At 38.7% G+C, this 26,327-nt stretch overlaps 1 protein-coding gene across 1 annotated transcript in view; it reads left to right on the top strand.

Annotated features, from left to right (window-relative positions):
* Positions 1 to 26,327, top strand: part of LOC130931807 (retinoic acid receptor alpha-B-like) — a 41,192-nt gene that overhangs the window by 10,917 nt on the left and 3,948 nt on the right. Inside the window, exons 2-8 of the mRNA XM_057860900.1 lie at positions 14,246 to 14,400; positions 16,115 to 16,256; positions 18,053 to 18,213; positions 18,331 to 18,507; positions 18,589 to 18,793; positions 25,897 to 25,964; positions 26,127 to 26,217. Coding sequence (XP_057716883.1) covers positions 14,246 to 14,400; positions 16,115 to 16,256; positions 18,053 to 18,213; positions 18,331 to 18,507; positions 18,589 to 18,793; positions 25,897 to 25,964; positions 26,127 to 26,217 — 999 coding nt within the window. The remainder of the gene's footprint in view (positions 1 to 14,245; positions 14,401 to 16,114; positions 16,257 to 18,052; positions 18,214 to 18,330; positions 18,508 to 18,588; positions 18,794 to 25,896; positions 25,965 to 26,126; positions 26,218 to 26,327) is intronic.

The following is a 26,327-nucleotide window of genomic DNA, read 5'->3' on the forward strand; positions in this document are numbered from 1 at the left end:
CAATGATATCTGGCGCCATCCCGCGTCGTGAATGGGGAGAGTAGCTGAGATCTGTCATGACAGAACATCACTTCAATGATATCTAGCGTCGTGAATGGGTATAATGTCTAGACCGCGAATATAAGACGACCCCCTCTTTTTCAGTGTTATTTCAATGCAAAAAAACACTCTTATATTCGGGCCAATACAGTATTATTGCTATTACTACTCCTATTTGTAGTCATAATTTATTTGTTTTGCTCTGTGTAATTGCTATTTGCAATAGTACCAGCAGTATTTATTAAGGATTTAGTGTAGGTTTTCGGGCTGTGGAACAAATTAATGGAATTATAATGTATTCCTATGGGAAAATCCTGCTCACCATACAACCATTTCAACTTACAAACAAGGTACTGGAACGAATTCACTTCGTATGTAGAGGTACCACTGTATATCTGAAAACTCTTCTTTAATTTGCTGGTCTGTGCACAAGACGCAATTTTGCAAAGGCGATATACACCTTTGATCGTTAATTCGAGATTAGAAATAAAGGCATTTTGAAGCAACCGGAAAAAACTGAGCAGCTTTTGGATAGTGTGGTAGTTTTAATGTAAAGATCCCATTGTTGTTAGATATGGGTAAAATAGAAAAAAACTGAAATTTAGGCACTTATAAAAGGGTAAGCCCTTCATTATATTGTAAATATAATGTACCTGTACATAGGAGCATTGTAGCAGATTAGAACTAGCTCCTTTCAAGATGCCCTCCAGGAAGATTGACTCATAAGAGGCCTTAGCGAAGAGTCAGCACTCATTCACTTGAGCCTTTCTGACACAAGTGGGATATTGCCATGTCCAAAGTGGGCATTCCGACAGCCGTTATGATATTATTATTATCAGATTATCGTAACATAACATCAAAGTTTAGCTTCTGAGGCAGTGACAATTGACTGCATGTTCAACCCACAGACATGGGAATTGAGTTTGCGGTGTTAAACATTACGCTTTGGTCATGGACCATTAAACCTAAGTTTTTAGGTGGAATCATTTTAGCCCTGGTCTTCCTGATACCAGCCACTCCTCTAAAATTGACTTGGTGTGGTCATGTTAGTCACGCGAAATACTGCTGTTACTTTCAGTTATAGAGCTTTTCTCTTGTAGGTGATGAAACTGATGTTTGATTATCTTGCACATATTTGATTCCATCAGAAATTAACAGGAAAATGAAATGATGATACAGCTTTTCTGTTATTTTGCAATCCTATACATTGCATAACACGTAAAAGCTGACCTTTTGCCCTCTTCTTGTGAAAAAGTGAAAACGTGAAGAAATCCTGATCCCTCAATGCTAAGGAGGTTGCCACTGAATTGAAAACTGATAAAGAAAGCCACAAAAAACATGAGAATAAAATGTGTTAATTCCTCAAAGTGTGTTAGCTCACTACATTTTGACACTACTTAGGTATGTCTCAAGAAGCCACAAGAACTTTAAATATAATGACTGAACCGTCTTGCCTGATGATGATAAGGTTCATTATCGTTTATACATTCACTTCGTGGCTAGTTTGACCTCCTTGACCCTTCCTTTAATTCTAATTCCTGTCTCTCACTGCCCTACAACTAAAGTGTATCATCTTTACACCGCCATTTAATCACCTGATCATCCCTCTTTACCTGCGCACACATGCTCAACCCTCCCACGCACACTATACTGACCCATTATCTTTGCTTAAGTGCTCGATAACCTCATCCACAGTTTATAATAGTTTTCCCGGAAACAACTGTACGCTTGTTTTGACTTGAGTCCCTGCCCTTAACCTTTTGTATTTGTTCAATGACTACTTCAAGACTAGGAGTGGGAACCTCAGGGCATCTCACGATACGATACGATTCGCGATACAAGGCTCACGATAACGATTATCTTACCATATCACGATACAGCGATTATTGATATATTGGTTGTTTAAGTTATTTACTAAACAGTGACACATTTTCTGTGCAACATTGCTGTAAAATATAAATCTACTGCAAATTGTGCACCTGCACATATAGAGGAAACAAACCACAACCACTGTTATCTCTTGGAGAGATCATGATGAATGGCACCCTTAATTTCTTTAAAGTTTTAAATCTTTAAAAAAAAAAAAAAAAAAAAAAAAAAAAAAAAAATGCTGTGGGTGTCAGTCAGCAGTGGGGCAATAATAAAATGTATGGGTCTTTTCTTCGTATATGACCTTTGTTGCCAAAAGCGTTGGTTTGAGCACTTCCACTATCTGCTTCAGCATTTGAGATGTCAGACTTGGTCAGTCAGTCTTCCTCACCTTAAAAACAACAAAATAAAACAAAAAATATTAGCTACTTCATAGCTTTTGAGTTGAAATCCAGATTTTTTTTTGTGTGTGTGTTGGAAGAATTGAATGTATAGAAATTAAAAATGCAATAATTACCTATTTTTAATATGTAGGCTACATTAGTTATCATGCACATCGCTTTATATATCTTGGAACCTATTCAAACCATTTTTATAACTTATTGTATCAAAATGGCAGTAATAACAGTTTGTGTAGTAAACTGGATGGAAAGTGGTTCTCAAATAATATCAAATAAATCGGTAAATTAATGTGGGCTTGTTTGATATTCAGTTTCATCCAGTTTAGGGTCCTGGTTTATTTCATATCATTCAACACCAAATGTCATCATAATAATACATGTAAATTAAAAATCAATTACATTGCAAAACTTTCTTACCTCAAGTGATGAAAGTAAGCAGTGAAGAAATCCGGTGTGCACTTCGTCACCAGCTCACAGTGAACCTTATTTTTGTTAGCCAATTCTTGCATACAGCAAAGTCCTTGTTCACCTTACTTCCTTTCTTGTTGGTGTAAAATCTAAAGTGTGTCCCCATGTGTGATTTGTAGCAATATGTTTCTCATTTTTTCCTCCATCGTTCTCATGAAGCTTTATTTTTTCAACCCAGTTGGAGCTCCCTCTCTTCTAGGGATGGGAATCAAAATCCGATTCCAATTCGGAACCGGTTCCTAGTGTTTCGAGGCCTCGACATCACAATGAAAAAGCCTTAACGATCCCTTTAACGAGTCCCGAAGACGCATATTGCGTCGTGACTGTCTTGTTGTCCAAAAACATCAAACTAGCAAGGCGCCAAGAACCACCCGCTCCAAAGTTTGGCTACACTTCACCAGGAAAGAGGGTGAAAATGAAAGGTTACGATGGTCTAGCACGAGCATTGCAGCTGTAAACATAACAATGACAGCACGTAGGTTCAAACGCTCGAAAGTGTGTCTTCACTTCACGAGGAAAAATTACAACAAAACGACTTGCAATCATTGCAAGGTGGAGATAACTGCATCGGGAGGGAATAGACTGCACTGTCCTCACCGAGACAGCTATACAGCTAGCTAAACTCTGAAATGACGATACAGAAGACGTTGGTATAATTTGCTGACTTTATTCAACCATCACTTGAAGATTGAAACTAAAAATAGAAATGAAACAAATCAATTTCGTCCCCAATAACAAACAGGTTTGCATCAACGTAAATCAGCGATGATTAGCGGCTAATTCAGTAATAACAAAACAGTTAGCATGCGTTCGTTAGCATTAGCACATCGTTCAAACCACTACACAACTGGATTTAAGTGTCCGATCGCGAGTGGAAACACACAACAACAACAGAAAAGATGATACATACAGGCGTTGCCTCTGTAGATATTTTACAAGCATTAACAAAGAGCGTAGGGTCGTAGCAGTGCTTCCCTCTCTCACTAACTCGCTCACTCGCTTGGATGCGGCATTTCTTCTTCTTCACGTGAGCACGTTCTTCTTCGCGCGAGGAAGCGCAAGGGCGCTCCCACTTGAGCGTGAAAGCACCATAAAAACTAAAAGGCATGCATTTCAATATACTGGTAAATAACACTTTAACAGGGGTCCAAAAGTGTTCCAAAAGTCTGAAGAAGGCTCACCGACAATAGGTTGACAATTTATTCGACGACAATGTCAAAATCAAGGAAAAAACAGATGACGGAGGAACAATGTTGGATCCAAAACAAGGCTACATAGAAAAGTTTCCGAGCAGCGAATCGTTTATTAGCTCAGTGTCCAGTGTTTTTGAAGGCTGTGGTGGAGTGGGCTGAGCCGAAGGTGTGGGATCATCCCTCTGTGGCCGGTTTTGGGCGGTTAGGTTCGTGCGTGGATGGGACGTGGTTGCCACAGCGACCGACGCCGGTCTTGACGTCCCAAGCGCCCGCTATCAACTTGTTGTCCGGGCTGGGTGAGATGCTACTTGTTTTAGGACAGAGCGCTCTGCTCTTTGTCCTTGGAGTGGCCGGGAGAACTAATTGTAAGAGTCGGTGCGTCAATCTTGCTCGTGACGCACACGGTGGGCTTCTGTGATAAGATGGCATTGTGTATCTATTCTGCTTCTTTTCATTAACCTGTGGTGTGCTATTTATTTTATATTAGGTGTGTTAGAGTAGTACAGTAAATATGAGAAATTATACTATTCCCTGATTAATTATATTACGTGCGTTAGAGTAATGCAAACAGTTATATGGTGTGTGCGAAAAAGGTAACTATTCCCTTCACTGGGATCTTGTTGTTTCGGTCACGACCCACAGACTATATGTGACTATATGTGGAGGTAGGAACGTAGATCGACTGACAAATCAAGAGCTTCGCCTTTTGGCTCAGCTCTTTCTTCACCACTACGGACCGGTGTGGAGTGATGCAGAGTCTGCATCACTACGGACGCTGCACCAATCCGCCTGTCGATCTCCCGCTCCCTCCTGCCCTCATTCGTGAACAATTCCTCAAGATACTTGAACTCCTCCACTTGGGACAGGATCTCATCCCTGACCCGGAGACAACACGCCAGCCTTTTCCAACTGAGGACCATGGTCTTGGATTTGGAGGTGCTTATCTGCATCCCAACAGCTTCCCACTCTGCTGCAAACTGCTCCAGTGAGAGTTGGAGAGAACAGCTTGATGAAGCCAATGCCAATGCTGAGGCCACCAAACACGACTCGCTCAAGGCTTCGGCTGCGCCTAGAAATTCTGTCCATAAAAATAATGAACAGAATTTGTGACAAAGGGCAACGTTTGCGGAGTTCAACCCTCACTGGGAACGAATTTGACTTACTGGCGGCAATGCGGACCAAGTTCTGACACTGGTCGTACAGAGACGGAACAGCCCTTACTAAGGGGCTCAGTACCCCATACTCCCGGAGCACCCCCCATAGCACTCCCCTAGGAACATGGTCGAACGGCTTGTCCAAATCCACAAAATACATTTAAACCGGTTGGGCGAACTGCTGAGGGACCCTGCCGAGGGTGTAGAGCTGGTCCACTGTTCCAGGCCGGGACGAAAACCAACACTTCTCCTCCTGAATCCAAGATTCAAGTTCCCGATTGACCCGCCGCTCCAGCACCCCTGAATAGACTACTGTAGGGAACATGAAAATGAAACTGTCAGAGCTAGATGTATTCGCCTAATGTTTGACTTTTAATTGAGATTATATAGTTTTTATTCTTTTGAGGGAGTAATGCTTTGTAAATTATTCAAAAACTTGCTAACATCTTTATTTCCTGTTGTCCTGATTGTCCACATCTGACCTTCTACTTTACGTAAGTCGTGTACACAAACTTTTTTTGGGGAGGTGTTTTTATAAAGTATAAGATCCCAACTAATACTAACAAAAATGAGTTAAAGCCCTGAAAATATCCGTAACGCAGGAATAGTTGTGAGGACACTGAGTAAAGCTTATTTAAATGGGTGGCCCTTATGTGTGAAAGCAATTTCCCGGGTCAACTGACAAGGTGATGACGCGGACATTTACCGAGTCACATCTTAGTAAGATGTCCGGGACTTTTCCCGGGAAGCGCTATGTGTGAAAGCAGGCGTTAAACTCCCAGGTCACAGCATGATGGCTGATGACGTAAATATCATGGCGGGCCAATCTTCATTTCCACTTTCTTTGCAGTAAGACAAAACGCTGTAAACACACATCGCCGTTATCAACATGGAAAACTGTAATTAGCGAAATAAAACTGAAAACATTAAAAAAAAAAAAAAAAAAAATGCTACAGAAACGTAGAGCCAAGGAAGAGAGTCCATCGTCCGTCTTTGGAAATGTGTAGTTAATTTTGATGCTGATGCGCCAGCCACCCTCCCCGCACAGAAAGCGCCGAGTCGGCAACACGGGATAAGTCCGTGAAAGTGTCCAACCGGCGTTATTCCCAAGATAGCTCTCCCTGTGTGAAAGCAATGACCTCACCTTACACGGTAATTTACCGGCATATAAATCTGAAAGGGCCTCAAAATGAATGTTTTTTTTTTATGTTGCATGGTCAGTTTAGTCAATGTAAGCTAAGCCATAGACTTTATAATTAGGTTATGAAGTCTATGGCTAAGCACTAGCAAACCTATGCTTAAGCAATACAAATGCACCAACAACACTGGGTTGTAGAATTGTTATTGTCATAACGTAATCTGCATAGGTTCGCCGGCAAATAGAGGCATGAAATGTCAACAATATTTTAGCACCAAATACCAATGTCAACAATCATTTTTCTACAAATACCACAATTGCTTTCAAATAATGTAATGATAATTGATATTCAGATAAGGTGTATTAGCATTATGTATCAATTCAGTGTTATACTGTATCTTTGAGGCTTCAAAACTGTTCTCATGTCAAGTCCTACTGTATTTTGTTTGAAACTAAACAACCATAGATTTGTCATTGGAAGAGAAGACGACTGCTAAATTTGACTTCAGCTAGTTGTTGTTGCTTAACAAAACTACCGTAATTTCCCGAATATAACTTGCAATTTTTTTCCCAAAATTAACTTGTAAAATCATGGGTGCGCATTATACACGGGTACAGGGATGGAGACAGAAATATATATCTATTAATGTGCTATGCTTGTGCTGTGTTTCACCAGTCAATGACATTTTGTATATGTACACAAGCTCTATTTTCTTGTATTCATCTATTTATTGGTGCTAAAATTAGGGTGTGCGTTATACACGGGTACAATAATTTCCCCTAGATTTTTAAGTGTTTTCCGAAATTTCCGGGTTCGCGGTGAGTCAGTAACAAGCACACTTTTGCTCAATAGAAACAATGTTTATTGATTAGAAAATGCTGAATGAATGAGATTTATTGATTACAATCCCACAAGAGCAAGCAAACAAGCATAACAAAGGCTAACGATTACGCTATATTTGAGTTTGTCAATCCCAGAATCCCCGCGTTACCGTTACAGCACAACAAGATGTCCCCTAGCAATGAAAATCGCTTACCGTGACAAATGAGCGGGAAGCCAACACTCCGGTAAAGCGGCAAAAGGACAAAACTGGGCGATCCGTACATCTAATTCACCAGCGGACTTCAAGGGTCGCCCGGAAATGTCCGGTTTTTGTAGGGACGCGCCCCGCGGAGGCGGAGAGGCCAACCTCCGTCTCCGAGCGGCGCGGCCCTGCACAATGACAAACATTAAAGCTACTTTTGGTTCAGCCCCCTCAAAAAAGGGCTTTTCACATGGGACAAATGAGCTGTGCTGCAACAGATGCAACAAATGGTAAATATTATGGGTGCAAAACAAATTATCTTGTGAGATTCCCTTCTACCTATGGGACCCAGGCGTGTAACTATGGGACCCAGGCGTGTAATAAAACAATACTGTGGTGCAAAACAAGTTATCTCGTGAGAGTCCCTTCTAACTATGGGACCCAGGGTGAATGTGCTAATGTTAGGGCATCTAGGTCAGAGGCGATCATACATAATGTGCTAATTGTTAAGGCACGTAATATTTTCCCCCATCAACAAGTAAATTTGGGGTGCGCGTTATACACGGGTGCGCCTTATATTCGGGAAATTACGGTATTACCGTATTTGTACTTTTGATACACCTTTGCATCTCTGTAGTTTTGCCAGTGTGGCTATAAAACTGCATTCCCAGCCTAAAGTAGCTGTTTATCTAAGATTTTAGAAACACTGTCCATTATTTGGAAACTTTTGAAAACTGTGCCATAAGACAAGCAGAAATATGAATGTAGTGTCAATTGGGAGGAGAGTGGATAATTAGGACATGGACTGAGGATATGGGAGAGTCCCTTTCCTTGTGTTGTTCTTCCTAGTTGAAAGAGAGTACATCAATGAAGGGAAGCTCAATCTCTCTATAGTGGAATGTCTGGTATGGTTACCAAGGTAGGGGGAGGGGGTAAGTGTGAGTGGGTATGTGTGTGGAAGTGTGTTAGGTTAGAGGTTAGTGAAGGCAGAGGGAAAGGGGGAGAAGCAAAGGGATTGTGTTTTTAATCTGGAGGGTCATGACCTGAGAATGTGTCACACTCTATCATTGCCATGTCTCTGAACAAAAGCAAAAGGACAGAGAGGCTGGAGACAAATTATAGGGAAGGAAAAGGTCTAATTTTATAGCTCAGGTTATGATGGCAATCAGAAAGACATTTCTTTGGGCATTGTAAGTTGAAGAAATGAAAAACTGCAAAACACACCGAATTACATTTTTCCAGGTATGTCACATGAAGTCTTGTAGTACTGCAGTAAAAATGCAACTGTACTAAATTGAATAATTCGTATTTTAGCTCACTTAACAACCGTAGATCTACTGTACCTACTTTCTTGTCTATTTTGACGTCTCTTTGCCTGCACGTGAAACACATTTGTAATATCAGACAAATGTTAGTTGAGCGAGAACGCAGAGAAGCATAACTATAAAAATGTCAAGAGAAAGTACCTACACCATTCTTATTACAGTAGTTTTTCAACGATATGACCATCTTAGTAGGAATACAGTGTCCTAAAAGTCACCGTGTCTTTACCTCTCTCACTCATTTACTCTGCCTCCAAATGTTTTTTTTTTTTTTTCTCTCTGTTAAAATGCCAATGACATCTTTGGTAGTTACGATAATTCTGCCAAGAGTTATTTCAATGTGCAGAAAACAGGTTTATAGGATAAGTATCAAAATGGTACATTTTTCACTGAGAAGCCCCTTTCATTATTTGTTTAGGCCTTTGGCTTAACTTGAAAACATTTATCATTTTCCCAAACTTTTTTTTCTTTACTTTCTGTTCATGAGTTGGTTATACTTGAACATCAATCACATCAATCAACACAATTTTTTTTAAAACCTCAAAACAATACGTACTCTAACCCAGCTTCTTTTCATATAACCCCCAAAGAATACAAATACTTTCTTCATCCATTTTTACTGTGCCCTTTCACTATAAAATGTTCACAATTTTCTCTCTTTCTGCTTTTCTCAACTCTTCACCAAAGTCACACATTTGATCCACCCTCCTTAACCCCCAACCTAACATCATAAATGATATCTTTAATAGGGCCAACATTTTATGAGGGGCGATATCAAAGATTTATGGTGGCCTCTCATTCAGGTCCCATCACTGACATGATTGAGGGGTACTTGGAATGTTAATGCGCATGAGGAGATCAATTATTACACATTGGGGAGACAACAGTACAGGAGGATATCTTCATCTTCTATCTGTGCCAAACACCTTTAATGCAGTTGAGACCTGCTCTAAGGCTACAATGATTGTACTGTATGCCAGAATGAGGCATTTGTAAGTGCGGTCTATGTGCGAAGGATCTAGGGTTCAGATCCCGGCTCCCGATTGTGCAGAGTTGTTGTGTCCTTGGACAAGATACTTCACCTGACTGGCCCGTGTGAAATTATGTGCTATTTAAATCAAATTAGTGCTGCAACGATTAATCGATCAACTCGAGTATTCGATTAGAAAAAAAATATTCAAATTAATTTTGTTGTTTCGAGTATTCGTTTAATTAAAGTAGCGTTGTAATGGTTTGTTTTGAAAGTGTTTGCATTTCGTTTTATTGATTAGGGTGGATACACTACCCACTGGTCTGCCTCATTTGACATGGCTGAATCCAACTGCTCTCTGTTCAGACCAAGGTAAGCTAAGTTTTTGTTTGAGCTCATGTTTTTTAATGCATTCGTAATTTAGTTTATTGGTATATTTAGCTGTGTTTTTGTGGGACTATGTGTCTGAACCATTTGTTAGGAGCATTGTGGGGAAAAAAAAAAAAAAAACGTTGGCATTTTATCGCATTTAAACTAGCGGACTTTTGTTATTTAAGTTAGCCAATTGTTCTTTTGTTGTACAGAGATCCTTATTTATTATTTTTTTATACACCATTTGTGGCTCAGCTCAGGTAATTTAATTTTTCATGTTCCTTATCCGATTACTCGATTATTCGAATTAAGTAGTTCATCGATTGATCGACTACTAAAATAATCGATAGCTCCAGCCCTAAATCATTTCCCGGGCCACTTCCTGTTCTGTAACCCAAAATCAACAGGAACTTCAGGAAGTGACTGAAAATCAATAAGGTAATGATCTGAATTGCCCCAAAATTACCTCGTTGCCTAGCATTTGCTGCCACTGATGGCCATAAACGTTCAATCCGTTTGAACTGGAAGGGATGGCAGCGAATGAACGAACATTCGTTCATTCGCTGCCACCCTCCCAGTTCAAATGGATTGGATGTCTACTAGTGGTAAACTCATTCCAATTCACAACAGAAGCTTGTTTTTCTGGTTATTAGTTGTTTTGTAGACTATCGCAGGTTGATTTCCTGACCAATGTATCAATAATCGTTGCATCGCCATATCGTGAGATCATCATTATCGTAAGCTTTGTATCGCAAAACGTATCGTATCGTGAGCTACCAAGAGGTTCCCACTCCTACTACGTACTTTACGTAACGTGTTGCAGCCTCTGTTAAAATCGACAATATTGAAAGCATCTTGTGTTTTAGAATCAGTTTTACAAATAAGGAAATTCTTATTATTTTGCTTCATGAACATCAAATTATAATCAATAGAAGCATTTATACTAATGCTTCGTCATAGCTCCCAGCTAAGGTACATGTAAATAAAGTGCGTAGCGGCTCACAGCTACATTGCCCCTACGTAATGAGACTTTTTTTTTTTTTTTTTTTAAATCTTGTAGCAATAATACGACTTAACAACGTGCATCATTAAGTTTTTTTCATGTACTTCACTCCAGTGATAGGTGACGTATTTATTTGCTGTTGGCTTTGAAAGGCAACCCTACTCTAATACGGCCAGTCACGATTCTCATCAACACCATGACTGGTCATAAATCCTACCATGAATCCAATACAATAGTGGTATTCAACTAAAATTTAAAAAATTTTCGGTTCGAAAAAATTTCATGAAGGTCCAGATGATGGTGTCTACTTATTGTAAAATATATTTAAGTAGTCTAGTAGTTGGTGGTTAACCGGTGTGATTTTCAAATGCCGATACCGATATCGAATTTTCAAATACCGATACCGATATCGGAAAAAAAATTCAGTCTGTTGATGATATCCAAAGCCGATTTTGTAAGCGGATATACTTTTTTTTTTTTTCAATCACATAGATTATGAAAGGCAATTTTTTAAAATTGCTTCGACAGCTCTAAATTTACAATGATGATCTGAGACTTAAAGGATTAATTTGGTCTAGTGCTACCAAACCAACGGACGCAGCACTTCTTTTTATGATTATACACACTCAGCAAGAACAGTACATTATTTTCAAATAATTAAACCCACCAGGACGTCACAACGAGATGTAAACAAGTGAGAGTAAGAATTGAAGAGGATGCTCGCCATGCTAAAGCGAATGCTATGCTAACGCTACGAGTTACATTTACAGTGTAAGGATCACTCAGTAAACACATTAAAAGGCTAAGGCAACACTCCGTATTCTCTCATGCAAAATTAAAAAAAAATAATCTTACAACATTTACAGAACAGGCAAGCCTGAAGCTTTCTTTAGCAGCCTACCTTCAAGCTGCTGCAGGGTCCTTCTAGGTCCTACCATCAGTCAGCAGTGGCCACAGTTGCCCACACATATGCCTGATCAAAATCATTTTTATCAGTTTTTTTTTTATTGCCGATGGTGAAAAAAAAATTCCATATATCGACCCGATATATCGGTGTACGTCTACTACCTGGATCCCATTTTATCAGGTGGGTAGAGGAGCCAAAAATTTTAATGAAGTCAGAGTAGCGTTACTTCAGAATAATATTACTCAAGTAAAACTAAAAGTAGTCTTCCAAAAAATGTGCTCAAGTACAAGTAAAAAAGTATTTGGTGAAAATAATACTCAATGAGTAACATTGTGAGTAACTGCTTACAATGTTTGATTTAATTTTTTTTTTTTTTTTAATCTAAATATGGTATTTTTTTATCAGCACATACAGCAAATACTTAGTTTTTTTTTCAGTGCTTTAAGGACGACATGTGATTGAACTGGCTGGCGTGATGGAAGAACTGTAACCTTGAGCCTGATTTGTATAATAGAGACGTGATTATTGTTGCTATGTCTATTTGGTGAAACTGGTGGGGGTACTGTTGGCAAAAATAAAGTCAATATGTAGAGTAAAGAGCAAAATGTAACGCTCTTGTGTAGACCAAAGTAGTCGGGTAAGAGTAGCGTTTCTTCATCACGAATCTACTCAAGTAAAAGGAAAAAGTATGGCTTAGTAAAATTCTTTAAAGTACATTTTTCTCAAAAAGTTACTCAAGTAAATGTAACAGAGTAAATGTAATGCGTTACTACCCACCTCTGCCTTTTATACAGCAATCTTTTCATTCACAAATGATTCCCCTTAGCCTGGAATAAACTGTATTATATGAATACAATGTGGTCACTGTGAGTCAACCAAAGTTTTCACAAACAGATTTATTCAAACTCTTCTAGTTCTAATATCGCAAAATATATCACAAACCCCCAAAAAGTTGCAATGTTATTTTTTCCAATATCATTCAGCCCTATTACAGCTGCACTTAAATAATACATTAGTCAAATTTAATTTATTCAGTAGAACTTCAATGCATTTGGAATTTGTATCGCCAAGTAAATAACACATGTAACTAAACAAACGCTTTATGAATTAATGTTGTCAGTTGAAGTTTAGGTTTTTGTTTATTATTTTTTTAACTTCAGTAATGAAATTAAGGTTTCAACTTTTCTAGCCAGAAAATGAAGCCTCACCTGTCCTGGAAGGATTTTCTGTCAATTTATCCCAGTTGTTGAGTGCTTATGTCAAAAACATTTACTTCTATAACAGCGCTGAATTGGTTGGTTGAGTAAGGGCATGTGTTTAGGGCTGCAGCTATCGATTATTTTAGTAGTCGATTAATCAATGAACTAGTTAGTTCGAATAATCGAGTAATCGGATAAGGAACATTCATTCATTCATTCATTTTCCATGCCGCTTATTCCTCACGAGGGTCGCGGACGGATAAGGAACATGAAAAATTAAAATACCTGAGCTGGGCCTCAAACGGTATAAAAAAATTAATAAACAAGAATCTATGTACAAAAAAAGAACAATTGGGTAACTTACATAGCAAAAGTCCGCTAGCTTAAACACTAGAAAACGCAAATTTTTTGTTGTTGTTTTTTTTTTTTTACAATGCTCTTAACAAATGGTTCAGACACATATTCCTAATATTCCTACCAAAACCGGCTAAACATACCTATAAACTAAATGACGAATGCATTAAAAAAACATTAGCTCAAACCAAAACTTGCTTATGTTGGTCTTAACATGGAGCAGCTGGATTCAGCCATGTTAAACGAGGCAGTCTGGAGGGCAGTGTATCCACCCAAATCGTAAAAAAACTAAATACAAACACTTTCAAAATTAACCAATACCACAATACTTTAATTAAACGAATACTCGAAGTAGCAACTTTTAATTTGAATATTTTTTTCTAATCGAATACTCGAGTTAATCGATTAATCGTTGCAGCACTACATGTGTTATACTTGTCTCGCATGCAATTGGTCTTATCTATATTTTGTCACTTGTGCAAGATCTGTAACCACTTAAATTGGAAGCGCCTTTCGGTTTTTAATCATAACCTTTTACTGTAAATCTGGCACAGCTTTTTGATCTGAATCTAGATCTATTTAGTTAAATTTGCACCACAATGACCTATGACAGCTACGTATGCCAGTCAAGACCATCTGGTTTTGTCCAAGTTTGCCTGAAACAGACCTGCTGTAAACCTAGCTTACCAATGGCACGTCACAGCAAAATTAATTTGTCCAAATCGTAACAAAGTTAAATTCTAAGTAAGTTACGAAGCAATAGGTGAATCAGCTGCTCGCAGAAACGTAATTGAATCGGTGTCACACTAAATTTTTGTTCTCCTCTTGCAGCAATAGAAACTGAAAGCACGAGTTCTGGAGAAGATTTGCTGGTCACAAGCCCCCCATCTCCACCACCTCCGCCGCGCATCTACAAGCCTTGCTTTGTATGTCAGGATAAATCTTCAGGATACCACTATGGAGTCAGTGCATGCGAGGGCTGCAAGGTACGTGAGCTCATACAATCACAACATAGATTCTGAATAACAACAACTACAACCGCAACAGCACTGCAGCAAGGCAAACTGCGGGAAGTCTGTTACACAGAGGTTGAGTCAAGGGGGTGTTTGCATAATGTGTCAGGGTGGAGGCCATGACCTTTACACCTCCCCTAGGATTCTAATCCGCTTATCTTTATCTAATCCAATAAAGACACACACAATCTTTACATGCAATTTGTATTTACTTTTGGAAACCATTGTGAGTTTTTGTTGGTCTTAGGTCACACTTGGTCTCATCTTATCATCATCAGATTTAGACGCAGTCAAACAAACAAACAAAAAAAGTTTTTGGTCAAGGTTTGCAATTACAAATATCAGGCATGAAAATCTCTCACCTTTCGGCGAAATTCGCAGTTTTGAAGTCCAAAATGGTGACCTACGTGAATTGTGTAGATCCGAGGAGAAAGTTTTTAGGGGGGGGGGGGGGGGGGGTCGTATGTCCATCTAACTAACTAACAACATGTTTTATTGAACTTGCTAAGCCTATCACGATATGCAATGAGTCCATTTATCACAAGGTAAATAAAAATGAGGGCGGTAATTTTCACGGCTGCGTTTCATCACCGCGTGCGTGCATACATTTGTGCGTGCGTGTAGATGACATATGAGACTCCAGTTCTTTTCGCAGATGTTTATTGGTCATCAACACGCCATAGAATTACAGTTCAAACATACAAAAATAAGGAAACACATCTATATCAAACGGTATACGTTTGCATTGCTACATTGAGACTAATGGGGAAAAAAGACAACCTACTTTAGCCTGCTATAAAACATTGGCAGTCTTCTCCAAAACGCAAACTTGCGGTTAAAAGGTGACACTTCAAATGTGAAAAATCGCTGGTTAACAGCATTTGCAAGCGAAAAAATGAAAAATCTATCAGTGACACCAGAAGCAATGACAAAAAATGCTTTTTTGCGGACTGTAAAGCTTTCGGTTAGCGGTTTAGCGAACGTACTTCCGGTGAATATTTCAAAATAAAAAGCGCGTCATGTTTGTCATATAAATAACGATTGCTAGAGTTAATCCCGCATACTTCAGAATTAATACTACAATATGTAAATACTATAATACTACAGAATTCAGATTCTACACCAAGAATAGCTTTAAAATGACACCCTTTATGAAAAGTGTGATTGGCAATGAATAATTATTATAATTATTATAATACTATTATATATGGTAGTATAGCTACTATAATAATGATAATAATAATCATACAGATATTTTTTTAAGAATTGTTTTTGAATAATGTTAGAAAGGCAAAGTCAGTGTTCTGAATCTGTTTACATTCCATTCTTTTGTACTAGAAATGCTATCAGCATTTGACCTCATTAATATGTGAATAATTATTGGTATTTACATGTTCCAAAATGTTTTTGTGAATTAAGAAGCGTCAACAAAAATGTTATTACTAAATTAGTAGAAAAAAAAATTATTAATTAGTCGACTAATCCTAAAAATAGTCTGCTGACTAATCGGGAGAAAATTAGTCAGCCTTAGTATACCGGAATATATTTCCTCCACACCCTTCTCACCTTTTTAAACCCTGACCCATTTTCATACCTGAAATACATATATTCCATGCTTTTTGTAGACTATAGTACATCAAGCTGTGTCTAAAGCAAGTGTATTATATTCTGTCATATCTGCTTTTAGGGGTTCTTTCGGAGGAGTATCCAGAAAAACATGGCATACACTTGTCATCGAGACAAAGTTTGTGTCATTAACAAAGTCACACGCAACCGATGTCAGTCCTGTCGCCTGCAAAAATGCCTCGAAGTTGGAATGTCCAAGGAGTGTGAGTTTAAATCTACTTTATATCTCGTACATTTTGCTGTGTACATTAGTGCTGCAACGATTAATCGATTAACTCGAGTATTCGATTAGAAAAAAAGATTTGAATTAAATTTTGCTGCTTCGAGTATTCGTTAAATTAAAGAGGCGTTGTTTGTTTTGAAAGTGTTTGCATTTAGATTTTATTGATTTGGGTGGATACACTGCCCTCTAGTCTGCCTCATTCCACGTGGCTGAATCCAGCTGCTCCCTGTTAAGACCAACATAAGCTAAGTTTTTGTTTGAGCTAATGTTTTTTTAATGCATTAATAATTTAGTTTATAGGTATATTCAGCCGTTTTTTGTGGGAATATGTGTCTGAACCATTTGTTTACAGCATTGTAAAAAAAACATTAGCATTTTAAAGCATTTAAGCTTGCGAACCTTTGCTATGTAAGTTGGCCAATTGTTCTTTTGTTGTACATAGATCCTCATTTATTTATTTTTTTATACCGTTTTAGGCTCAGCTCAGGTATTTAAAATTTTTATGTTCCTTATCCGATTACTCGATTATTCAAACTAACTAGTTCATCAATTAATAGACTACTAAAATAATCGATACCTGCAGCCCTAGTGTACGTGTTTAATTCATTCTTGGGGCTTTCATTTAACACATATTTGCTGCTATTGGCGGTGCTTGACGTCCAATCCATTTGGACTGGGAGGGGGTGAATGTACATTCACATTCAAAAGGGATTGGACGTTTAGCCCCGTCAATGGCACTCACAGCCAGTCTTCCCAGTTTAAATGAATTGAACGCTCATCATCACTCTTTGTTGTAGGCCATGACAAAGAGTATATTTGGGTTTTTATTCATTTAAGATTATATTCAAATGTGTAATTTTATTAATTTATTTTAAAAAATAGCAAATATAAATATAATTGAGATAATGTAGGATACACTTTTATACCAAATGATAATATTGTGGTCTACTGTACATCTACATCACCCAAAATGTGTTTCCACGTATGTAAAGTACAGATATTGAGGTTAATTTGTTTTTTAATTACTAAATATGGACAATATAACAAAACAAAACCACAATTGGAAAATATTACAATTGGAGTTTTCTGGCAGAAATGTAAATTTGTATTCCGATTTGAAGTACCGGTAGGTGAGCAAAACCATTTTATTATTGACGTTTGTCACTACCTAGTGGCAGTTTTTAGTAAATTCATTCATCACGTGATTCAACATAAAACGTACACCAAAATGACTGGCTGCACAATCTTATATCTATTTAAATGAAATCATAATACACAATTCATCAAACAATATATTTGTCATTGTGGTTTTAGTTTGCAATTGTGGTGAACTGCAGTGCATCATATACAAAATTACTTCCAATATATTGTGTGCCTAAAGAAGTCTCCCAAAATATGAGAAACTGATGAAGTAACTACTTCTACATAACTGCCAATGACAACCACTATCATAAACATATCAGAACATTATTATAATAATAATTGACTATTGTTGTCTTTGTAAAGGCACCAATATTTTTATTTCAACATTAAATTGTACTAATTATCATATGTTTGTGGCAGCACTGTGTACATCAAGATGGAAGTTTTGAGATTATGGATGGTCCCTAGATTGTGTAGAATTTTGCTACAGATTCAGTATATTTGAATGTGATTTGTTTGAAAAGACTCCTATTAGCACATCGTTTTTGTGATCACTCCTACTTATGTTTAATCTCAGAAAAAGTTTGTACATGCTTTTGAATTTTATATTTGTCACTCCACCTCTGCGCTCAGTGGTCCGAAATGACCGGACAAAGAAGAAGAAGGAAGAAAAGAGGCAAGTGGAGGTGGAGGTCTATGTCTTGTCGGCAGAAACGGAGCAAATGATTGAGCGAGTTCGCCGTGCGCACCAAGACACATTTCCTTCTCTTGGTCAGCTGGGAAAGTACACTACGGTACTTAACACTAACTCTTTTGTTTCTTTCTATGAACCTGTTTGTATTAGAATTTCTAGCCAAATTATTTTTTTTAAGGAAGTAAAAAATGAAGGCGTCTCCTTTTCCTGCCTGTAGAGCAACAGTGCTGAGCACCGTGTCCCTCTGGATGTCAACTTATGGGACAAGTTTAGTGAACTGTCCACCAAATGCATTATAAAGACAGTGGAGTTCGCCAAGCATCTGCCAGGCTTCACGACGTTAAGCATTGCCGATCAGATCACCCTTCTCAAAGCTGCCTGTCTCGATATCTTGGTATATTTGTTATGTTTCAAACTTAACCAATTGAAATGAATAGATATGAAGTTTCTTACGACTTCACTTGTTTTATCTCAGATTCTGAGGATCTGCACACGCTACACCCCAGACCAGGACACAATGACCTTCTCGGATGGTCTGACGCTCAACCGCACGCAGATGCACAATGCCGGGTTTGGACCGCTCACAGACCTGGTGTTCTCTTTCGCCAACCAACTGCTCCCACTGGAAATGGATGATGCAGAAACAGGATTACTTAGTGCCATCTGCTTGCTCTGTGGAGGTACTACATTTGTAAAATATTTGAGACATACACAATACCTGAGGCAGTCTCAAACTTGCGGCCAGTGCAATTTGAAGCCCTCAGGGCAATATTTTGTGGCACCCTATTTGACATCAAGGTGACTGTTGCTCACACGTATTTATCCATGGACAATAAAATACATATACAGTGGGGACAACAAGTATTTGATACACTGCCGATTTTGCTGGTTTTCCCACTTGCAAAGCACGTAGAGGTCTGTAATTTGTATCATAAGTTCTCTTCAACTGTGAGGTAGGGAATCTAGTACAAAACAACAGAAAATCACTTTGTATGATTTTTAAATAATAAATTTGTATTTAATTGCATGAAATAAGTATTTGATACATCACAAAAATCAAACTTAATATTTGGTACAGAAACCTTTGTTTGCTATTACAGATACCAAACATTTCCTGTAGTCCTTGACAAGGTTTGCACACACTGCAGCAGGGATTTTGGCCCACTCCTCCATGCAGATCTTCTCCAGAGCCTTCAGGTTTCGGGGCTGCTGCCGGGCAACACGGACTTTCAGCTCCCTCCATAGATTTTCCATCGGGTTCAGATCTGGTGACTGGCTAGGCCACTCCAGGACCTTAAGATGCTTCTAACGGAGCCACACTTTAGTTGCCTTGGCTGTGTGCTTTGAGTCGTTGTCATGCTGGAAGACCCGGCCACGACTCATCTTCAGGGCTCTCACTGAAGGAAGGAGGTTGTCAGCCAAGATGTGGCGATACATAGCCCCATCCATCCTCCCCTCAATACGGTGCAGTCGTCCTGTACCCTTGGCAGAGAAGCAGCCCCAAAAAAATGATGTTTCCTCCTCCATGTTTCACGGTTGGGATGGTGTTCTTGGGGTTGTACTCATCCTTCTTTTTCCTCCAAACACGACGAGCCGAGTTTAGACCAAAAAGTTCAATTTTGGTCTCATCTGACCACATGACCTTCTGCCATTGCTCCTCTGGCTCATCCAGATGGTCAGTGGCAAACTTCAGACGTGTCTGGACATGCACTGGCTTCAGCAGCAGGACCTTGCGTGCGCTGTAGGATTTTAATCCATGGCGGCGTAATGTGTTTCCGATGGTTTTCTTTGAGACTGTGGTTCCAGCTCTCTTCAGGTCATTGACCAGGTCCTGCCGTGTAGTTCTGGGCTGATCTCTCACCTTCCTCATGATCAGTGATGCCCCACGAGGTGAGATCTTGCATGGAGCCCCAGAACGAGGCAGATTGACCGTCAACTTGAACTTCTTCCATTTTCTAATAATCGCTCCAACAGTTGTTATCTTCTCACCAAGCTGCTTGCTTATTTTCCTGTAGCCCATCCCAGCCTTGTGCAGGTCTATTATCTTTGGTCTTGGCCATTGTGGAGAGGTTGGAGTTTGTTTGCTTGAGCATGTGAACAGGTGTCTTTTATACAGGTAACGAGTTCAAACAGTTGCAGTTACTTCCGGTAATGAGTGGAGAACAGGAGGGGTTCTTAAAAAAGAACTGAGAGCCGAAATATTTACTAGTTGGTGATGTATCAAATACTTATTTCATGCAGTTAAATACAAATTTATTATTTAAAAATTATACAATGTGATTTTATGAATTTTTGTATTAGATTCCGTCCCTCACAGTTGAGGAGAACTTATGATACAAATTACAGACCTCTACATGGCTTGCAAGTGGGAAAACCAGCAGCATCGGCAGTCTAACAAATACTTGTTCTCCCCACTGTATGAATAAGTTAAAAATAATTTAAAAGTGAATGTGAATAATGGTAAATCTTTTTTTTTTTTTTTTTTAATTATAACTTCCAAAAAAAAGAAGCGAATCCCATGTATTTTGCTTTGGCATTTTATGTGAAAAAGATATTCTAAACAAAAACATCATTTAAAAATATAATTTTAGAAAACTAAATAAAATATACATAGCAAGGTTAAGACCGCAGGTCTTAATGCACAAATCAGATTTTTTTTCTCGACTCAAGTAGGGTGTCTGAACGGGACAAGTCCCATAGAAATGGACTACCGTAATTTCCCGAATATAACGCGCACTTTTTTTCCCCAAAATCAACTTGTAAAATCATGGTGCGCATTATAAACGGGTACATGGATGGAGACAGAAATATATGTATTACATATATATATAAACCGATGTTTTTTTTTATTGACACGGCCACGTTTTGTTGACGAAACGTATGCGGTGACCCGTTGCCGACCATTACGGTACGTGACATCACCATTTTGTTTCGGTAATACTTCACTCTAATCGGCCGAATGTTTTCGTCTGTGTTAAATTCTGCTTTTTTTCACACTTCATAAAGCACAGAATTTAGTGTCTTGAACTCATTTGAGTCAACGTTTATTGCAGCTCCGCAACCCGGACCATAACAAACGTAAGCACACAGACTTCCTGTGTCCGTCAACTATATCTGTCCCTCGGGAAACTCAAACCCAAATAGCAATAGTTCCTATTGTTACTGTCGTGTTGACAGCGATGAGCTCTCACGGATTTCCGACTTACGGTAAAATGAAAGTAAGAACGTATCAATCCATGGAAGAAACATTTATTCATCATAATGAAACGAGCAAGTTATACAGCTGCCTTTAAAAGAAAAGTCACATCTGTTTTGTTTTCTAGATTCTGGTAAGTTGGAGAAGTTGTCAGATCATATTATTACCGTAAATATTGTCAGTTTATGGTAATGTTTTGAACTACCAATGTGCTATGCATGTGCTGTGTTTCACCCGTCAGTAAAATGACATTTCTGTATCTGTACACAAGCTCTGTTTTCTTGTATTCTTCTATTTATTGGTGCTAAAATTAGGGTGCGCGTTATAAACGGGTACAATAATTTTCCCTAGATTTTACAAGTAAATTTGGGGTGCGCATTATACACGGGTGCGCCTTATATTTGGGAAATTACAGTATTTCAAATTCGATATAGGTCACTTTCATATGTGGTTAAAATCCAATCTGGGCCACATTTTTCCAGAATGGGGCTGTGGTCTGAACTCTCAAGTCTCCCAAATTGGAATTCATGCAGAAATTACATCAGCAAAGAGCGAGAGAGGCAGGTAGCACGGCAGCAATGGAGATGCAATAATATCTGACCGCAGCCCAGAGCCAAGCGAAAGCCGCTACAAACCACGCCAAATACAAACCACGCCCCTACAAACTACACCCACATGATGCTACGGTGGTAGCATCTGATGTGTCTCATAGATATCACATGTATATAAAACTATATGCGAAATGACAGACTTGGCGGCGTTAGTAAAAAGCCGCCATCTTAAGTCAGTAGACTTCTCAGGCAGGCTATGTTGTAGCGAACCTAAGTTGAGTAACTTTTTATCTAAACTACTCCTAAATCGGCAGAATCTTGAGTTTGAGTCACTGCCTGTTAGGGCTGGGCGATATGGCCTTAAGTACATATCACGATAAATTGAGCAGATTTACCTCGATAACGATAAATGACGATAAATTCGCCCAAGCAAACAGTTATATAATTTGAAAATTTGAATCAATGCATGGAATACAAATTAACAGTTTCTCATTAAATTTATTTACCAGCTTTCAATTTAACAATTGCACATGCAGTCTAAACATTAAGTATTTTAAAAAATCTTGTAAACAATAAGAATTCTTGTGTGAACATTTATAACAGCTTGTATGGCTTGAAAAATATCATCACTTGAATTTCATTAAATTCATTCCGCATTGTTATACACTAGATAGTGGCATACGTTTAGATATTTAGAATAGATACAAATACGACACATCCACCCGCCCCCCAGAAATTATACTTAATTAAAAAATAAAATGTTTCACAAACCTTTCCTTTCTTTTATTCGGCTCAATTTACATCTTATGATTTTGGAAATCCTTACAGTATGCAATAATATTCCTGTTCCCAAGCACTGTGCTTACTGTAGTGTAATTTTTACAAAGAATAAACAATACATAGTTACTCGCCGTCATCTAGGACGAGCCACTTACAAGACTAGCACTGTCGTGTATTACAAATACTGCTTTGAACACATCTTCACAGACAAAAGCAATGACACAGGCTTAAAGAGGTCAACTTTAATTGTGTAAATCACACTTAATGACGACACGATCTCCTGGTTGAAATAGACGACATCCACTTAATTCTATTGAAGATACTGTATGTAATGCTGAGGCAATTTGTCAACTTTACTTTTAAAAAGAAACCTGCACTGTTTATCCAGTAGATGGGGCTCTTGCAGTGTGTCAAACTGATTCAATTTAGGGCAATTGTCTTAAAAGTGGTTCATTGTTTCAGAAAGCCTCGGTTTTTCCATCTTTATCTGGAACCCGTCAAGAGTTTACTTAATGTCGGGTGAAAGTTTGGCGAAGCTAACTTAAGCCCGACTTCATCCCGTTTACTTGTAGCGTTAGCCTACCGGGCTTCTGTTTGATTGGCTTCCTGAAAACCATGTGACTCCAAACGTAAGCGCACTGTCTGCTTTCTTAAAGGGGAATGAACAAAGCCGAACAACACAGAGTCAAAGCGGGATGAAAAGGCTATATTTTCTTCTTTTATTAAATTACCGAATTTACCGACATGGTCAAAATTACGTCGGTCATCGTGAAGAATTTCGGTAACGGTAAATTTTCGGTTTACCGCCCTGCTCTACTGCCTGTTCATTTGGGTGATTCCCAGGTAGGCCTGTCGCGATAACAAGTTTTAGTGTGCGATAATTTATCTCATAAATTATTGCGATATGCGATATTATTGCGCCCCTCCCAAATTTTTTTTAAAACCAATTTACAATAACACAGTGAGTATACAGTATATATTAATAGATCAAGTACACCCATTTAAACGCGATATTCACTCTTAAATTCAAAAATACTTTTTAAGAAATCACAACTAAAAACAATAAGCCATGCCTCTTAAGTAAAAGACAACAATATTAATACCACACAGAAACACAGAATAAATTAAATGTGTTTTTCAAGAAAAATAAAATTGCACTTAATAACTTAAGCATTTAGGCAAATGAAAACTTTTCCCCTCATAGCTTCTGCTATGGTGTTCCATACGGATGCAATGATACAGTTAAGTCACGGTTCGGTACGATTTTCGGTACGGGGGGACACGATATTCGATTCGATTCAATACATGTAATGCTCTGAAAAGAAAATAACAATTGTATTTTTTTCTTTTTTTTTCTTTTTTTTTTTTTTTGCTAACGAGCTAAAATTAAATTGCCATCATATAAGCACGCATTTCAGTGCATAATATTTATGTGCTTGCTTTTTACTGATCTGAAGAATAAAATGTATTATTATTATGAGCAAGACATCCTATTTCCGAATCCATCTGTGTCACACACTGAATTAACAATATTTGCAGCATTATCTATAGTCACTGGTACGGATTGATTTGGCCTTCTTAACTTCCATTCAGTCATGGCAGTTTATAATTCATCGATGTAGTATATGGACTACGTGTTCCATAATCACTCTGGGCTCACGTAGCCAATGGCATGGGACGTAGCACATCTAGTTTGCTATTTCATGATATCTAGTGTGTGCGCGCATATAAAAAGTTAGCAAACGCCATGCTCATTACTGCACAACACCAGCATATGACAATCGACTTTCATAAACAGGACAAGTTTGAAGCACAGCGCTCTTAATTTGCCACTCAATGTTCATCATGTCCGTTGTCAAAGCATGGTTGTTCATAGCAGCCGAGTCGGTAACAATGTTTTGGCAGACTTCGTTGTAAATATCCGGTTCCGTGCCGAAAAATAGCCACCCCGCGTGAAATGTCACCCCTGACGGGGGCGACCACACGTCAACAACGCTGGCATGCCGGAGATGGTCCGCAGTCAATCCAGAGCACTGACGCGGCCGGTATGCGTTGAACAATAGGATATAATGGGAAGGATTGGCTCCGGCGCTATTTTTTGCCGGACCTGGAACGAAGATGCATTTTGCGCAGTTGGTAACAAGGAATCCGAACTTTTAACAGCACGTCTGCCGCACGCTCGCACGCGCGTGCACGCGAGGCGATAAATCACAGTGGAAAAATGACCACCTTCATTTTTATTTATCGTGCGATAAATGGAATTATTGCATATTGCGACAGGCTTATTCCCAGGTCACTTCCTGTTCTGTAGCTCAAAATAAACAGGAAGTGACCCGTAAAATACCCCAAAAACAACAGGAAGTAACTGAAAATCAACAAGTAAATGACCTTAAATAGCCCAAAATTACCTCATTGCCTGGCATTGGCTGCCACTGACGGCCATAGACGTTCAATCCGTTTGAAGTGGGAGGGATGGCAGCGAATGAACGAACGTTCATTCGCTGCCACCCTCCCACTTCAAACAGATTGGACGTCTACTAGTGATAAACTCATTCCAATTCACAGCAGAAGCTTGTTTTTCTGTTTATTAGTTGTTTGTATTGTTTGTAGAATATTCTAGAATGATTTCCTGACCAATGTATCGATAATCGTTGTATCGCCATATCGTCAGATCATCGTTATCGTGAGCTTTGTATCGCGTATCGTATTGTGAGGCACCAAGAGGTTCCCACTCCTAATTCTGGTTACATCGGATTTGATATGATATACCTTAATAATGTTATTCACAGAATCAGCATATTAAGCACACATTGCAAGGAGGTGAGATTTGAGTTTTTTCCTAAAAATGGAGATGGAGTGTGACATTTTAAGCGTTTCGTCAAGTTCATTCCAGACCTGTGGTACTCTGCACACGATGCCAAAGCTTATACACTTTAGCCTTCTAATTGAATCCATCTTTGAATGCTGAAGCAACTTTCATATGTCGAAAGTAGACAGAAAGAAAATAAAGCAATAATGCAATAACGGGAGCAATTTTAACAACTCACAACAAACGCACGCATGTGAGGCGATAAATCGCAGCGGGAAAATTACCGCCTTCATTTTCATTTACTGTGCGATAAAGGGAATTATTGCTTATTGCGACAGGCTTAGTAATGACCTTGGTCACAGGAACAAGTCAAGGCACCGCTGTACTACTGATGATCACAAATTGATCAAGTTTATTTATTTGATCTGTTTGCGTGTGTGCCCACAGACCGTCAAGATCTAGAGGAGTCAGACAAAGTGGATGTTCTTCAAGAGCCAATGCTGGAAGCTCTGAAGGTTTGACATCTAATATGAGTCAAGTCAGGTCCAAAGAGATTTTCTCATATGGTCATATTTCCCCCTCCCAAAATGTTATTGCATTATGCACAGGTTAACTTTATCATTTATCCTGGGTGGCATTTAAAAATATATCTGTTTTGTTATAACCCGTTTGTGTAGCTCTATGTCCGCCGGAGGAGGCCTGACAAACCTTGCATGTTCCCTAAGATCCTCATGAAAATTACGGACCTTAGAAGCATCAGCGTGAAGGGTAAGGATCATTAGACGCATCTGATACAGCGTGAATGTCTTATTTACGTTTGCCACACAGAATGTAGAAATTGCACCACCTTTATTACGTTCATTGTACGCTTTTTTTGG

This window comes from Corythoichthys intestinalis, chromosome 16 (genome assembly GCF_030265065.1).
Source record: "Corythoichthys intestinalis isolate RoL2023-P3 chromosome 16, ASM3026506v1, whole genome shotgun sequence".
In the NCBI taxonomy this organism is placed as follows: Eukaryota; Metazoa; Chordata; class Actinopteri; order Syngnathiformes; family Syngnathidae; genus Corythoichthys; species Corythoichthys intestinalis.